The 17356-nt window shown below is 44.4% G+C and overlaps 1 protein-coding gene across 3 annotated transcripts in view; it reads left to right on the top strand.

Annotated features, from left to right (window-relative positions):
- Window positions 1-7381, top strand: part of tnk2b (tyrosine kinase, non-receptor, 2b) — a 48544-nt gene extending 41163 nt beyond the window's left edge. Inside the window, exons 15-17 of one of the 3 annotated variants that reach the window (XM_056292669.1) lie at window positions 1039-1134; window positions 1897-2027; window positions 3541-7381. In XM_056292669.1, the coding sequence (XP_056148644.1) occupies window positions 1039-1134; window positions 1897-2027; window positions 3541-3547 (234 nt within the window). In that variant the 3' untranslated portion in view covers window positions 3548-7381. Of the gene's footprint in view, window positions 1-1038; window positions 1135-1896; window positions 2028-3537 lie in introns of all 3 variants that reach the window. The other 2 variants (XM_056292668.1, XM_056292670.1) reach the window with 2 other exon arrangements.
- The last annotated feature ends 9975 nt before the right edge of the window (window positions 7382-17356 follow it).

The raw sequence follows: 17356 nt of genomic DNA, 5'->3' as shown, positions 1-17356 counted from the left end.
AATAAATAAGAAATCATTAAGTACCAACCACCTAATAGCATGCAAATAACTTGTGTAGTCGGATCAGTGCTTAAGTGTTTGCAGACTTTCACTCCAACCGAGCACGACACCGTCTGTTTACCAGTCAGTTTCTCCCTCTTGTATGTGTGCCTATTACTGGAGTCAGCTGGTGTAGTGTTTGGTTTTAATCGAAACCTGGTTTGAATGGAAATGATCCGTTCAATTCCCCCTTCAAAAAAAATGTGTAAGCACAGAAAATCAGATTGCCCCGGCTGGAAAGTACATTCTTGCATGATTACTTGTGAAACGAATCTGAGACGCATTATGGATTTGAGGCAGTGTTCAACTCAACTATTGATGAGATTTTGATACAAAGGTCAGCAGATTTGATTGGTTCATTGACACCCAGTATGTCAAGGCAAGATCATTTGCATAGCCCCGTGTCACAGGTACGGCCACAGAGAGATTTATATTCACTTCACATTCACGTTCCATTCTCCAAAAGCAGATAGGTACATCATTAAACAACAACGTACAACGCCCACATCCTCACATCCTTGGTGTGAAGGAGTTAAAAACTCCACAGGAAAAAAATAAACCTTTTCAGGAAAAACCTCAGTAGGAACATTAGAGGAGAAGTCCTTCTTCCAGGATGGATAGGCATGCAATAGGTGCTGAGTGGGCAGAGTAGACAAAGAGGTAGCAGATTTACAAATAAACACACAATGAAGGCAGTTTCATGACTTTGCGATTATAAAACGATGCAAAACACATCGATCCCTACGTGACTGAATCATCATCACCTCGCGTCCATGTGTGTGTGTGTGTGTGTGTGTGTGTGTGTGTGTGTGTGTGTGTGTGTGTGTGTGTGATACGGAGAGGGTTGGTCAGAAGGGCTGATGGTTGTTTTGAAGGCACCACTCACAATCCCTACACAATACACAAGAGTCAGGGATGGGCGCCAGGTGAATTCAAGGTGTCTTCAGACACATGTTGACCACTCCTGATGCCGTTTCATATGATGGATGTGCCATTCAGGTGCAGGAGGCAGTTCACGGCGTGACAATGGAGGAGTGCCAAACAGCCCTCCAGAACCATAACTGGAATGTCCTGAAAGCGGTGCATTACCTCAAGGTGAGCGCGCTCACACGTGCACTATTCAGCAAGGGAGTGTCCTACAATTGCAAGCCTAAGCTTTTCAATGTGCTGCTAATAAAGTGCAGCGTAAACAATAAAAGTGAAATAAAATGCAGTGAAACAGTTATACTAATACCAGACATTAATGAAAAAGGTTATGTGCAAGTACGAACCCTTTCTGCTCTCCTCTAGTCTTCAAACGTAAAGAGAGAAGCTAAACAATCAAAACGTAATGGCTGAGCGGAGGTGCTCTGTGTTGTTGCACCGGCTCAGTATAAGGACATCAAGGGGACAATATTGTTTCACTCCATCAATATAAGGGCTGCAGAAAGTGCATGGCGGTGTTACGCTACCTCGGAATAAGTATTCTTTAAGATGAACCTGTATTCTCAGTGGTACAGGACAGTAGGTAGCTAGATACTGTTGCATTACATAAAGGTCTCTAGTGATTTACTGGATAGGCCCAGGGACATTTTCTGTAATTGCCTTTCACTTGTTTTGAAGGCAACAAATATACACAGTCATTTAAAGTCGCTCAAGGTAATTTGCTCTTTGTGGAATCAGGCCAAATCGAAGTGGAATCATGGATTTTTTTTTAATGATGTAACATAGAAAGTTAAATCAGCCATCTGTTTTTTTTTCTGTATCTGACCCTTTGACCCATCAAATCTCCTGTGACACCCTCCCTACTAACCTCCCTCCTCGATTCATTTTCTCTCTCCTTCTCTGCACCCTCACCGCCTCCTTTCCTCTCCGCAGGTGGAGCAATTGTTCTGCCTGGGTCTGAAGAGCAGGACAGACTGTCTGAAACTGCTGGAGATGTGTGACTGGAATCTGGAGGTTGCCAGCACTCAGCTGCTTGATAACTATAGTACCACAACCAGGCAAAGGTACCTCATTTCAGAATTATCCTCCCCAAACTACAGGCTGTAGTTCTCCTTTCAAAATTACATGTTGGAGAGAGAGGGCGGGTGGTGTGGGATAGCCTCTGACAGGCTAATGCCAACAGAAAGATAATTACAATAGTCTAATTGGGATGGGATTTGGCCATGGGTGACTGTCTAGGTCTCTGAGACTTTATTTTGCAGACGACATGAAGCTAATAGGAATTTGATTTAACAACAGTGTCAACCTACTCATAAAGGCGGCATCAAAAAACACCCCATAAGCTCTTGGCACAGGGCATAATAAAGATCGGCGAGTTTGCCCGCGGTATCAGCACTTAATTTTGAGGATTTGAAAGGGGCAACAGGGCTATTTAAGATTAGATCTCATTTAGTCGGAGGAAATTTTGAGCCATCCAACATTTAATGTCCTCAAGACAGCCCCTAACACTGTTCAGCCTGTGTTAGTCATGTTTCTTTTTTTTTTCAAAGGGAGATAAAGTTGCATTTCCAGATAATATGACTCGGACGCTGTACGCATACACTGTAGATTGAGGGGAGGATGAGTAGAAATATTGACCCTTGTTTAACCCTACAGGAGGAAAACCGACCATAGAGGAGAAGAGATTACCCAAACTGACAGAGTAGATTCTATTGCTGACACTTGAGTTTGTAGGCCAGTCGATCAAAATGGCATGATGTACATGATGTACTGTGTTTAAGGCTGCCCAAGGCCCAAGCAGCACCAAGACGACACAATTTCCAGAGTCTGCAGTGAGAAACAATTATCCAACAGCTGCCGTTGGTGGGACTCTACTCTGTAAAGACCAAAGCTGGTTGGAATTTGTGTAGAATTTTATGTTGGTTAAGGAAAGGCAACAGCTGGTGAAGAATGACCGTTCTGAGGAGCTTGGACAGATATGGTAATTTAGATGGTCTAAATGGTCATTTGAATGTAAACAGAGCATAACGATTATTGCATGTTGCAATAACAGTAATAAGTATCTACTTCGGATAGGTACAAGTTAAAGCTGCTACAAGGAGTTTTTTACTCGTTATTTATTAGTCGCAAATTAATTTCGATGCCTCTATGACCGACATAAGCAAATGAGATGGCCAGCAAGAAGATTAGATATTGCTATAGGTATGTAATGATTCCAAATGCTTGTCCATTGGTTGGATTACAGCACACAGATGGGATAGCCACAATTAGAGATGGATTATACATCATCTCTGTCTAGCTTACCAACAGCTGTTTCTCCAAAACACCATTAAATCTGTCATTCTTGTCTTTTAAAATCATGTGTGCGCTACCACAGAGTGAATGTAGATCCATTGCGACAAGGGGCAATGCTTATGCAAAATGGTTGTTCTTCCACAAAACACAACCACTTTTGTCCACAGAGGCACACAAAGTCAACAAAATCCAAAGCTCCTTATCCTTTAAATTAGGAAGATATATTTTAAAATTTACTGTAATTTTTCTAATATAATAATTTCTTTTTTTTACTTTTAGCAGACGGTGACAGATATCCTTTGACAGCTGTGGCATAGGTTGAACTTAATCCTCAACAAAAAGTCAACCTGAGGGGTTGGAGTCTGCTCCTGGCCTTCCTGTTTTGGCTTTTCGGACACACAGCCAATTTAGAAGACCAGGATCTAAGTACAGAGGATTCAAGTGAACCAGCACGAAATAATGGACTACACCATGGCTTCATTCATTCTCATCATACATACAGAAACCCAACCTGTGGGATGAGGCTCCCATGAATTAGATTGACATGGCTCTGATTCAGAAGTTACAGTCTGAGTTGCACTATATGCCCACTCCACTCTCTTTTAAAAAAAAAAGAAGCTTGATGGCCATGATAAATACCCAACTTATTCTACAAAGACACTGAGTGAGCCAGTTCCAACTCTGTTTTTTCACCTAGCCAAGACCAGGCTTGGAGCTGTGGGCGCTCAATGCATCATATCACCCCAACAAAAAGTCTACATAGTCACAGATCCTGGGTGCCATGAGACTCCTTCTGTAAGATCCACTCACTGCTAACCATCACTGCCACAGTTATGCTGATGACCAACTCCACAATTACATTTTCCCTCTGTATGTGGTCAATGACAATGGAGCATCAGTTGAGAAGTGAGTAGTAAGAGGTGAGAACGTCCCACAGTTAGCTGAGTAGCACAAGATAGCACTTTGTTAAAAAGTCAAATCTCTGCTAAAGCGGTCACAAGATAACTCAACACTCCATGTTTAGCATCAGCATGCCAAAAAAATGAAATGCCAAGTATCGGAGTTGTTTGACTGAAAACTTCTAATCTTCTGGCGTGACATTTCACAATCGAAGGGGATTTTCATTTCTAATTTTGTAATTTTTTCTAACAAATCACTCTGGGAATCTGTGAAAAGGCAATCCAGTACCACTTGCTCGCGGAGGCTCGTACCACCCTTTGGCGATAGCTGGTGCTGAGATCCTAGCATACAAAACATGCTCCTTGCACAGTACACAATAAAGTAGACAACAAATATTGTTTCATTCCGTGTTCAACACCGTTTTGTTCAAGAACAGTTTTGCCTGTTGACAGTTCCTGATACTGAAAACTTGGGATATTATTTCCTTATGTCGACAGCTCCTGAAATCCTATGGTGGTGCTAAAAGTAAATACTGTGCAGCCATCAGAGTTGCTCCACAGTCAAGAACATTTACCTCTGTCACTTAGGGGGGTTTTATACTTGCATGAGTTGGTTGAGGAAAATTGGCTAGCATCCTTGTATTGTTTCATCTCTTCAAGCTATGATGCTCTCATTATACTAGAAATCGAAGGTCAGCGTAGGCTGGTGCTGACCTAAATGTAGAAAATCAGAGGAGAAAAAAGCTGGTCCAACTTTTTTCTTATTTACCAGCAGAGCGGTTTTCAGTTTCTTCAAGATCTACAGAAGAATCGGCATTCACACACGCAGTATACAGTACATTAAAAAAAGAGGTTTAATGTATTTTTGGTGACTATTCTGTATGTCGAATATATTGGTATGTTTTCTTCTGATTTATGTCTTTTCTTTTTTTTTATATATATATTTTAGTTCAAAACTTGTTCAGCGAAAGATATTGGCAGAAAAAAAAAGTTTTCTCCTTGATACCTTACTGGACAAGCCAAATTTGATTTTAATGTATTCTCTCTGAATTGAGGAACCGGTCTACGAATATATGGGCCACCAAAAAAGGGGCCACCCACTCTCAGAGGAAAGTTCCCATGTCCCAGATTTACTTGCTCGTCTTCTTCCTTTCTTTCTAAGCACTTTGCCTATACAAGAACTACTGTGCATCAGCTGAAAGCTGTCCTGCCAGCTTGTTGTTTTTATTTTCCTTTTTTTTTTCATGCATGTGCCTGGAGCACAAAGGCTGTTAGCGACAGCAAGACATTCACGCCAACATGCAGAAACTGTCCCCTGACGTGCCCTCAGAGGCAGTGATTTACAAAGGAAAAGGTACACCAGGGTGCACTTTTTATGTTGGCTATTTTGTTTTTCCTTTTAAAGGTCTTGTTACAGTCAGCAGTGATTTTTTTTTTTTGCTTGGTCACCACTTATGTTCTGAACTTTTTACATGTTTTTTTTAAAAAAAAAAAAGACGTTTCAAAGATAAAAAAAAAAGCTGGCACAGTGTCGATCTGCTTGGGTCTGTTCCAGCTGATAAGGTTGGGTAAGGTTCTTTTTCATATCACTTTAAATGCAGTGTAATTGAAAGAGGGTGATAATATCAAAGGGCATCCACATGACCTCTGTGCTTGACTGAGCCCGACTGCAGTACGTGACCGGACGTGAACTTTCCAAGCGTAGATGCTGCTGGCGTTTTTGAACCCGACCACCCTCGCTACAAGTCGGCATGGCGAACCCAAACCAATTTGAAAGCTTTGATCAGAGCCAAAGTGGGCAGAAAATCTCACAGGGCTTCTTATAAAGTGCATTTTTTGTCACACCGGGCCTTTATATCTGTGTGCGTAAAGGGTGAATCAAGGGGTAACGGGCATGTGAATCTCACTTGAAATACAATTGTCAAGGGTGTATGTTCTTGATGTGGCCTCAAGTAAAGTTTATTTTCCTGTGTCCGAAATGGCTGCTAGAGAAACCTGTAACCTCTTCATAAGTACACCAGTCAATACCATCCAGTTGTAAATATAGCGCTTTCCATTGCTGCATGGCAACATTATCCAATAATTCTATGACCAAAAAAAGGAAACGCTGCCCATTGTCGAATCAATTCACTTGAGTGTTTTGAGTATAAGGTGTCTGGTGACGCAGTTTGTGTCCTCAGCGTTGGGTAAAAGTTGTTTCTTTAGCTTTTATAGAAGCTTGACTTCTCAATTACCTTTCAGTGATTAAAGATGGGATAAGAGGGATGGCAAAGCTAATCTCTTGTCAGTGCTCATCAGCAACTTTTATCGGATGTTTTTGTTTGTTCGTTGAATTGTTTTTCTCTCCTATACCAAGCTGCTGTAGATGTCTTAGAATGACTGAAGTGAACCTTGTGGTGTCACCATCAACCCAAACCAATGTGCTTTCACTCTATTGTTCAAGCTCTGATGTAGTAGAGCCCTGCCTGTTGGGGTTCCTGTAGTCCTAATCTCCACTTTCTTTGGAAACTCTACTTGTTCTTTTTTTTTTTAGGGATCACTGTTTGGCTGTTGTTTTTGTTGAATTTTTTTTATCTATGCATTTGCTTCCCAGAAACGGTTTTATTCCCATCATTTTTTGTACAGTTTGCTTTTGTTGTTTTTCTTCCCTCTCTCCCTGGGTTGATGGAATTGTGTAAGAAAAGTTTGTGCTGCCGGATTTATAGATGTATTTTTTATTAAAGAATTAACTATTTTTTACCCCGCTTTCACTAGTTTTGGCTTTCTTTCCCACCTCCTCTTGCCAGTGTTTGATTGGACCAGATATCAAGCTGAGCCTAAAAAGTGGCAGTCACACTCAGATGAATTGCAACTAACTGATTTCTCAGCGGATTACCTTGATAGACTAATTAATGTTAAACGAAGCGTGACGAGTATTGCGGCATTTCTGTTGCCATGGGTGAAATGGATATAAAGGGGCTTAATCTATGAATAGTGGTTTTAGTATTAAAACCAAGGACCACAGGTAGTCCACAGCTGTACCCTGAGACAAGAAACGTTATGTTATTTTATACTGTTCGTGTTGTGTATTGATAAATGTTCTATCATTCACTGTTGATACGGAACTACTTATTGTTTACATGTTGTTGACCGGATGTAACCCCGCCCAGAAAGATAAATATTAGGTGAAAAAGCGCCAAAACCCAGAACTGCGCTCTCCAATGCCTTGACAGTCAGGTGGACATGTACAGCCGAGAGATATGAATAAAAGCTCCTTTACATAAAGTCATCTCCGGGTACTTTGTCAATAAGAACGCAATACTGGCGACGAGGGGGATTCGTTTTTCCACTAAAACTTTTTCTTCTGAGACGGAGAAAAAGGTGTGAGAGAAGAGAGAGCTAACCGGAGCAACGCGCTAGCTAGCAAGCAAAGGAGCAACTAGCAACGTCAGTCACGAAATGGCTGTGTTTAGCAGTGAGTCGGGTCTGTGCTTCAACGAGGCTAACGAAAGCTTCAGCACGTACGAGGATCGTTTTGCACAGTTTATCGAGGCCAACGGGATTGAGGAGGGGAAGCAACGGGCTGTGTTCCTATCCGTGGTGGGTGCAAAGATTTTCACTTTACTGACTGACTTGGTAGCGCCAAAGAAGCCATCGGAAACGCCATTAGCTGATATTTTTAAAGCATTGAGGGACTTTTATGTGCCAAAGAAGAATGTCCTTAGCGAACGTTATAGCTTCCGTGCCCGCAAGCAACAAAGTGGTGAGTCTCTAGCCGAGTATGTTGCCGCGCTAAAAGGGTTAGCAGCCTCTTGCGCATTTGGCGCGACGCTAGAAGAACTGAGAGATCAGCTAGTATATGGTATCAGTAGTAAAGAGCTGAGAACTAAGCTGTTGAGTGCTGCTTATGGACAAGAGCTAAACTGGTCTAAAGTGATGGACACGGTGAACAATTTTGAGTGCACATCCACGAGTCTTAGAGCGTTCCAGCAAGCTCCGCTGAGAACAGACATTGTGAGAGCCAGCAGCTACAAAGGGAGCGCCAGTGCGCGCGGAAACGCGGCACACGACATGAAAAAGGGCGCCAGGGACACGGCGTGCTACCGGTGCCTCGGAGAGGGACATCAAGCAGCGACATGCAGGTACAAAGAGTTCCAGTGCAGAGCCTGCAACCGGAAGGGCAATTTGGAGAGGGCGTGCAGGTCCACTGCATCATCGGAGTCGGAGACGGCCAACCAAGGCGGCAGCTCCAGACGGGGACCTAGGACGAGCAGGAGGGCAAATCCTGCAGAGAGGCAGACTCGCTACATCACCAGGGAGGAGTCTCCCCACGAGCAGCAAAGTGCATCGGAGGAAGAGACTGATGATGAGGACTACAGGGCCTCCAACAAAACCCACAAGCTGACCATCATTGAGGTAACAGGGACTGAAAAAGACTTGGGGTTGTTTGCCGTTACCGGTAGGCCTAAAAATGATAATGAATATGTCAGACCATATATGGTCATGGTGAGATGTAATGGTGTAAAGATCAAAATGGAGGTAGATACAGGCGCAGCCATGAGTATCATAAATGAGAAACTGTACAGACAGAGGTTTAGCAAGTGTAAACTAATGCCATGTGATGTAAGTTTAAAAACTTATTCTTCAGAGCCGATTCTATTGTTGGGTAAATTCCAAGTGAAAGTACAGTGTGGGGAGCAAACAGAACAGCTATCTTTGTTAGTGTGTAAGGGACATGGGCCAACACTGATGGGTAGAAACTGGATCCAGTTCTTAAAGTTAGACTGGTCTAGAGTGAATCATGTACCGGTGGTAGTAGATCCACTGACTGAGATGTATCAGAAATACTTCCAGAGACAGGGGGGCCATTTCAGGAGTAAAAGCAAGGTTACAGGTGGTTAGCGACGCCATGCCCAAGTTTTGCAAAGCAAGATCAGTGCCTTATGCACTGACTACAGCAGTAGAACAGCAGCTAGACAGACTGCAAGAAAAAGGAGTATGGACCCCGGTAGAATATAGTGAATGGGCTACTCCCATAGTATGTATCCCCAAAACAAATGGAGAAGTCAGAATATGCGGGGATTATAAAGTGACAATAAACCCATGGCTAGAGGTAGACAAATACCCTCTGCCAAAGACACAAGACCTGTTTGCTAAACTAGCAGGTGGCAGGTATTTCACCAAGTTAGACCTCACACAAGCATATCAGCAAGTAGAGCTGGATGATGAATCCAAGCAGTACCTAACTATAAACACACCTAAGGGGCTGTATCATCTAAACAGGTTGCCATATGGAGTAGCAAGCTCCCCAGCAATATTCCAACGCATCATGGATCAGGTATTACAGGGGCTGCCAAGGGTGGTGTGCTATTTAGATGATATACTCATCACAGGGACAACAAAAGCCGAACACTGGGAAAATGTAGAACGAGTGCTGGAGCGGTTACAAGACAGAGGTGTAAGGGTGAACAAAGACAAGTGTGCCTTCTGCCAGCCAAGTGTTACATATTTAGGGCACAAAATAGACAAGGAAGGGGTACACCCCATAGAAGAGAAGGTAAAAACCATAGCAAATGCTCCCACCCCAAAGAATGTCACAGAACTGAGAGCATTCTTAGCCCTACTGACATATTATGGGAAGTTTATGGACAACTTATCCACTATCATAAAGCCTATGACTGAGTTGTTACAGAAAGACAAGCCATGGGTATGGTCTACTAAGTGCCAGGAAGCCTTTGAGAAGGCCAAGAGCCAGTTAACATCAGACACAGTGCTGACTCACTTTGACCCCCAGCTACCACTATTACTAGCATGTGATGCAAGTGCCTATGGGTTAGGAGCAGTGATGGCACATAGAATGGCGGATGGTAGTGAACGTCCAATCGCATATGCCTCACGCACGCTTAGCAAGACTGAGATCAACTACTCTCAAATTGAGAAAGAAGCACTAGGCATCATTTTTGGGATACAAAAATTTAGGGACTACTTATATGGAAGGAAATTCATATTAGTGACGGATCATAAGCCTTTAGTGAAGATTCTAGGGCCAACAACAGGGGTGCCAGCGTTAGCCGCTGCCCGCCTGCAGAGATGGGCATTACTCTTCTCTGCCTATCAGTATGACATAGTCTACAAACCCTCCTTACAGCATGCAAATGCAGATGGTCTGTCCAGGCTCCCAGTACAGGGAGAAGCACCAACGAGTAACCCAGAGTACAGAGTGTCTTGGTTAGAAGCAATGCCAGTCTCAGCCAAAGATATTAAAATCCAAACAGATAAAGACAGGGTGCTCACAAAAGTTAGGCATTTTATACAGACAGGATGGACTAAACATGTAGCAGATGAAGAATTAAAGCCATACTGGAACAGACGTGACGAGCTCACAGTGGAAGCCGACTGTGTGTTATGGGGTTTACGGGTAATCATACCCATGACACTGAGACCTACACTCTTGAAAGAGTTGCATGCAGAGCATTTGGGCATTGTGAAGACAAAAGCAGTAGCCAGAAGCCATTTTTGGTGGCCACGCTTAGATCAGGAAATAGAAAATATGGTAAACAACTGTATTTTATGCCAAGCAAACAGACCCCTGCCCACCAAAGCGCCTGTACACCCATGGAAATGGCCAGAGCAACCATGGGAACGAATCCACATCGATTTTGCAGAAAAAGGGAAACAGCAGTTTCTTTTGGTCAGTGATGCATACTCGCGCTGGCCAGAGGTCAAGCTTATGACCAGTACTACAGCTACAGCCCTAGTAGATGGAATGAGGGGCCTCTTTGCAGCGTGGGGTCTCCCCCAAGTGGTCGTTTCAGATAATGGCCCACAGCTAGTGTCAAGGGAGTTTGAAACCTTCTTAGAACAAAATGGTGTCAAACACGTCAAGTCCGCTCCTTACAATCCAGCTTCCAATGGACAGGCAGAAAGGTTGGTCCAGACTTTTAAACAGTCTTTAGAGAAGCAGAAGGAATATGGGTATCCAGTGCAACAGTGCATTGATAGTTTTTGTTTAGTTATAGGAACACTCCATTAACAACCACAGGGAAAACCCCAGCTGAGCTCTTTCTGAAAAGACAGGTTCGAACCAGGTTGTCGCTGATAAAGCCAAAATTCTCAGCACAGATGCAAGAGAAACACACAAGGGTTACAGGCAGTCCTAGAACCCTTCAGCCCAATCAGAAGGTGAAGGTTAGGAATTTTTGGGGAGGGGATGGGAAGAAATGGAAACCAGGGGTGATAGAGCGAGCTCTAGGGCCAGTGACTTACTTAGTCAAGGTAGAGGGGCAAACCCTCAAGAAACACATTGACCAGTTGATCACAGATAAGACCACAGACAACACAGGAGACCCAGAATTTGACATTGCAGAACATGTGTTTGTCAGGGCTCCAGAAACAGAGGTGGTACCCAGTGGTGAACTGGAAAGTGATGAAGCACCTGCCGCTACTGAAGCACCACGCACCAGACCACAGCGAAACAGGCGAGCACCTGATAGGTTAACTTTGTAATCTGCTTAGGAGAAACATAGGTTATAAACAACTGTTCATTGATTGTAAACAACTGTTCATTGAGTGTTGACTGTAATAGGAAAAAGAATGTCACTGCTGTGGGTGTTGTGGTTACACCGCCCCGAGCTGCCTCCCCGGCACGTTCAAGCCACTCCCCCAGCTCGGACGTGCCGGAAACATCTGAGCGCTCGGCTCGCGCTCTGAGACGAGCGCTGCACTGCACCAGGTGTTTGCCATCATCCATCAGGCACACCTGTGGCAATCAGGCAGCCTTCTACAAAAAGCCTCCCAGAACGTCTCTCAGTGCTTCGACGTACTGAACCCTGCGGTGAAGTTCTGATAAGCCCTCCAGCGTTCCTTGCTTTCTGTTTATTCCCCAGTGTCTTATCTTCGTGTCTCTGTTTCCTCCCAAGACTCTCCCTCCGCGATTTCCACGGCTCCCCGCGTCTCCCTCGTCCCCAGCGACCTTCACGTTTCTCCCCGGACTTCTCCTGCGATCTCCCCCCTTGTCCCTCTACCTGGACCCCTCCTCTCGGACTCGACTTCCCGGATCTCGGACCTGGACTTTCTCGGACAACCCCTCTTGGATCACGGACTGGACTTTCTCGCCAGGTGCACGCACATTTCTTCAACACCTCCTGGTCATATACATACCGCACCACACATTGGCTAAAAACACTCCCACATAGTTATACACGCAAACCACGGGACACCACACATAGTTTATTCACACATCCCACTAACAGAACGCCTTTTTTCACCATACATTTCCCTCCCACAATAAAACCCCCCTTTGTAGACTTAGAAGTCATCTCGTGTCTGTCTGTCTTGGGTTTCGCCACACGGGTCAGGTTCTGGTGCGCGAGCACAACAGTGGGTGGAAAACGGGGTTTTTTTTTGTTGTGTTTCAGATGAAAATATGAGAGGTTTAAAGTTTCTGGGGAGGAATGTTGTGTATTGATAAATGTTCTATCATTCACTGTTGATACGGAACTACTTGTTGTTGACCGGATGTAACCCCGCCCAGAAAGGAGATAGATATTAGGTGAAAAAGCGCCAAAACCCAGAACTGCGCTCTCCAATGCCTTGACAGTCAGGTGGACATGTACAGCTGAGAGATATGAATAAAAGCTCATTTACATAAAGTCATCTCCGGGTACTTTGTCGATAAGAGCGCAATAGTTCGTTGTGCTTTTTGTGAAATTAAATAAAACACCCATGAAAATTACACACACATATCTATATCATTTGATCAATATAGATATGAACCCAAACATTATGACTACTTACAAGGGAACCAAATAATGTTGATCATCTCCAAACAAGGGCACATGTCAACATCTGGGTAGATTAGATGGTTAGCAAACTATCAGTTCTCAGTGTCAACATGTTGAATGCAGGAGAAATGGGCAGGAGTAAAGACTTGAGCAACTTTGACAAGAGCCCAATTGTTATGGCCAGACGACTGGGTCTAGTCAGAGCATCTCTGAAACAATAAGCCTTGTGGAGTGCTCCCGGTCAGCAGTCATGAGTACTTACTGACAGTGGTCTGAGGAGGCACAAAATGGCAACAGCGTGTTGGGCCCCCAAGGCTCATAAATGCGCAAGGGCAATGAAGGCTATCCCATCTGGTCTGAACCGACAAAAGGTCCACTGTGGCACAAGTCACAAAAAATTTAATGATGGTTATGGTAGGAATGATTTCAAACACATAGGGCATAGCACTCTGTTGCATATGGGACTGCGTAGCCACAGACTGGTCAGAATGCCCAGGGTGACCCCCTGCCGATCGTCGAAAGCACTTATAATGGGGCATGTGAAGGTTGGAACTGGACCTTGGAGCAGTGGAAGAAAGTCGCCTGATCCAATGAGTCCCGTTTTCTTTTAGACCACGTAGATGACCATGTATGTGTGTGCCATTTACCTTGGGAAGTGAGGTGCTAGGATACACTATGGGAAGATGACACACTGGTGGAGGGAGTGTGATGCTCTGGACAATGTTCTGCTGGGAAACCCTGGGCCTGGCCATTCATGTGGATGTCAATTTGACATGTGCCACCTACCTAAACATCGTTTCAGACCAAGTACACCCCTTCATGACAATGGTATTCCCCGATGGCAGTGGCATCTTTCAGCGGGATAATGTGCTCTGCCACACTGCACACATTGTTCTGGAATGGTTTGAGGAACATGGGGCCTCATTCATCAATCGTTCATACATACATACAAATTTGTTCTTATAAACCCATGTAATTTTTAACCCTGAAGTTTGTCTCAGAGACCAGTGCAGAACCTGGGTAAACCCTGAATTTAGACACCAATTGTGGTGGCGGCTCCTGACAAATCTCTCGGGGAGGCAATTGGTGCGATGATGGCTACGGTGACCCGTTCAATCGGTAAATCTGTTAGGGTTTGTGGAAGACCCCAAGCGCACGACACCAGACAGAGATGGGGTTAGCCGAAAACTGGCGTACTTTATTCCTTACGCGTACAAATAGCCAGACATAGGAAGGCAATGAGCGACAAGGAAAAAAACGGAAAGTCCAAGGGGAAAAAGGCTCGCGGGTAATCCAAACGGGAACACGACAGGATACTTCCACGGGGAAACTTTGCAAGGGAAAAACATGAACCAAGGGCTGGGATGAGTTCGTAGAGAAAAGGACCGTGAGAGGAGAGTGGCCGCTACTGCGGGTGCGGGGAGGTTACAACACGAACTGACAACGGGCACGTGGGAGGCCACCAAACTTAAGCCCAGCCCTGATGACTAAGCCCGGCCCTGACGAGCCGATTGGCTCCCGGCGTGGGGTGGGCGGGGCGCGGGGTGGGCGAGCCATAACAAAATCAACCCAAGTCAGCTAGCTAATTAACATTGTCATATTGTACAACTTGTTTTTTTTCTGGTCACTTCACATAGCAATACCGCCAGTAACCACAAGATGACAAGATAAGAAAAGGATTATTCATTAGGTTACTGTAACCGGTTATTTTCTTGCCCGGTGCGGAATTCGATACGGGGTGTACTACACCGCAAAGCGACATCACTAACCGCTCGACTAAAGGGTCAGACCCGTTAGCTAGGGGCCAACGTGTCTTATTAGTAGTTTACAGTCGTCACCCTCCCCGGAAGCGCGCCCTCGCGCTTTGTTATTCCCGCTCCGAAGAGACTTCTGAGGATCTGCACGCTTCCGGATCCCACCGCTGCCAGTCATAACGTTAGCTAGGGGATAACGTGTCTTATTAGTATTTACACTACTTACCGTACAGTATTTGTGGAAAGCTACATCCAGGATTTCACTGTAAATGTCTTGAATAAAGTCATTTTGGCTCTACAATGACTGAACCATCCACTGTGGTCATAAACAGCTAAATTGTCATCTATCAGTTTGCCCTCACAATTACTTTTGAATGTAAAGAGACACCTGCATTTATCAAATAAAATTGAGTAGGTTTTCGCTCTCACAATAATCTGATCCAGTCTTCATCAGCTAGCCTCTAACACTCCACAAAACTTCACACAGTCGATAAGACGGGCTAAAATGGGGTGGTTCTTGCTCATATCGTTGTGACGACGAACAGCAATCCCGTAGTTCTCGTCTAACTATTTCTGCCTTCAAATGGAACTCGTGAGTAGGTATGTGGTTACAACATGGGAAGCCGTGTACACGATTCAAGAGGTTAAGTTTTGAGAACACCACTACTAGTCAACATGGATACCAAAAGACTCCTTATTAGCTAATATTAACGTTACTGTCGCGGGGAAGAAGCCGAAAGAAGAAGACTGTCAGTGTCTAGAAGCCACCGAGGCTAGCAGTTTAGCTAGCGAGCGAGCGAGCGGTAGTGTAATGCAAAAAAAAGCAAAGGCGTAATTGTTGCGTTCTGTTTATTTGATATTCATGTTACCCTCTTGCACCACTAGGTGGTGCTATTGTAAACTACTAACAAGACACGTTAGTCCCTAACTAACGGGTCTGACCCTTTAGCCGAGCGGTTAGTGATGTCGCCTTGTGGTGCAGCACACCCGCATCGAATCCCGCACCGGGCAAGAAAATAACCGGTTACATTGGTGGCAGCGGTGGGATCCGGAAGTGTGCAGATCCTCAGATGTCACTTCGGAGCGCGGGAATAACAAAGCGCGAGGGCGCGCTTCCGGGGAGGGTGACGACTGTAAACCACCAAGAAGACGCATTAGTCCCTAGCTAATGAGTCTGACCATTTAGCCGAGCGGTTAGTGACGTCGACTTGTGGTGCAGTACGCTGCGTATCGAATCCCGCACCGGGCAAGAAAATAACCGGCTACACTATGTTAACATGCTGTTTCCTGTTTTGACGTGAAGCAGAGAATGTAATCATGGCTGCCTACATGATCCTAGAATTAAGTAAACGTCCGTTCTAATCCGACCTGCCTCCTCGTGATTGTGCACCATCCAACACTTACAAACGGGCGACGAGTGTACCCAAAGATTGTTTTTATGCTTTTGGCTGATATTTTCTGAAAATGGCTGTGAATGTGCCTTCTTCCGCGATGTTCCTGCTTTGCCCGGGCGAACCTGCACTGCCATTCAATACATGGCTACGGATATTCAGCAATTACTTACTGGTGATCAGTGCAACTGGAAATGCCTTGCCTGAGGCTCGCAAGAGCGCTGTTCTGCTACACTGTCTGGGTACTGAGGGACAACGGATTTTTTACACATTACCAGATACAGGTGAGACATTTTCTTCTGCTGTTACTGCCTTACAGGCTTACTTTACACCTAAGACCAACGTCGTTGTCGAACGGCATATTTTCAGGACTCGGACACAGGCACCGCATGAGACTATTCTGCAATACGTTGCTGCTTTGCGTGAACTGGCTACTAAATGTGACTTTGCTGATAAAATGGATGAGATGGTCCGCGACCAGTTAATTGAGCATGTAGTTTGCCAGCGTTTAAGAGAGAGACTGCTACTTGAACCCGATCTAACGCTAGATAAGGCTATCACTATAGCAACAAAGATTGAATCTGCTACTGAACAAGCTAAAGCAATACGCCCATTTCACGCCGCGGCCATCTTGGATAAAAAAAAACAAGTGGTGGGAACTTAGCCACGCCCCCTTCTTACCCAATCGGAAATCAATACAGCCGGGGCCAGCAGCAAACATGGTTTGGACTACCAACCTCGAGCACCTACCGTCATTTACCACAATATGAAAACTAAGCTGCATCTTTTCTTTTTCGAGTACTTTCTGCCTCTCCTGTGCCAGTGAAGAGAGAGACACACACAGGGCTGTATTCAAAGAAGCTGTTTAAATACAATAAAATAAAAATAAGATACATTTCATTTTTATACTGTACATTCAATATTTATACATTAGATTGTCCAATCTACAATATTTTCATTCTTTGTCCTTTAACTTTAACAAAACTGTTGGTTCATTTTAAACTAAAATATGTTCGGTCAACTGTCATTCTGTTGTAGCAATAAACTGGAACTCGCTACCAACTCAAATCTTCAATTGTTTACTAAACTAAGATAGTGATTGCTCATCTCAAGGTGTGGGCTAAAAATGGGACTGTACTGAAATGAAGCTAAATATGTTTCAATCTATCTAAGGTTTGTGTGCACTATTTTCTTGTCAGCTGAATTTAACAAAGGTTTAAAACAGTGGTCCCTGAAAATTTGTTAGGAGAGCACACACAGTCCACAGTTGGTTGACTGTTCCACTTAGTGAA

This window comes from Lampris incognitus, chromosome 14, assembly GCF_029633865.1.
Source record: "Lampris incognitus isolate fLamInc1 chromosome 14, fLamInc1.hap2, whole genome shotgun sequence".
NCBI classification, from domain to species: domain Eukaryota; kingdom Metazoa; phylum Chordata; class Actinopteri; order Lampriformes; family Lampridae; genus Lampris; species Lampris incognitus.
The sequence above is the reverse complement of the archived record's forward strand: the minus strand, read 5'-3'. Positions and strand labels throughout refer to the sequence as shown.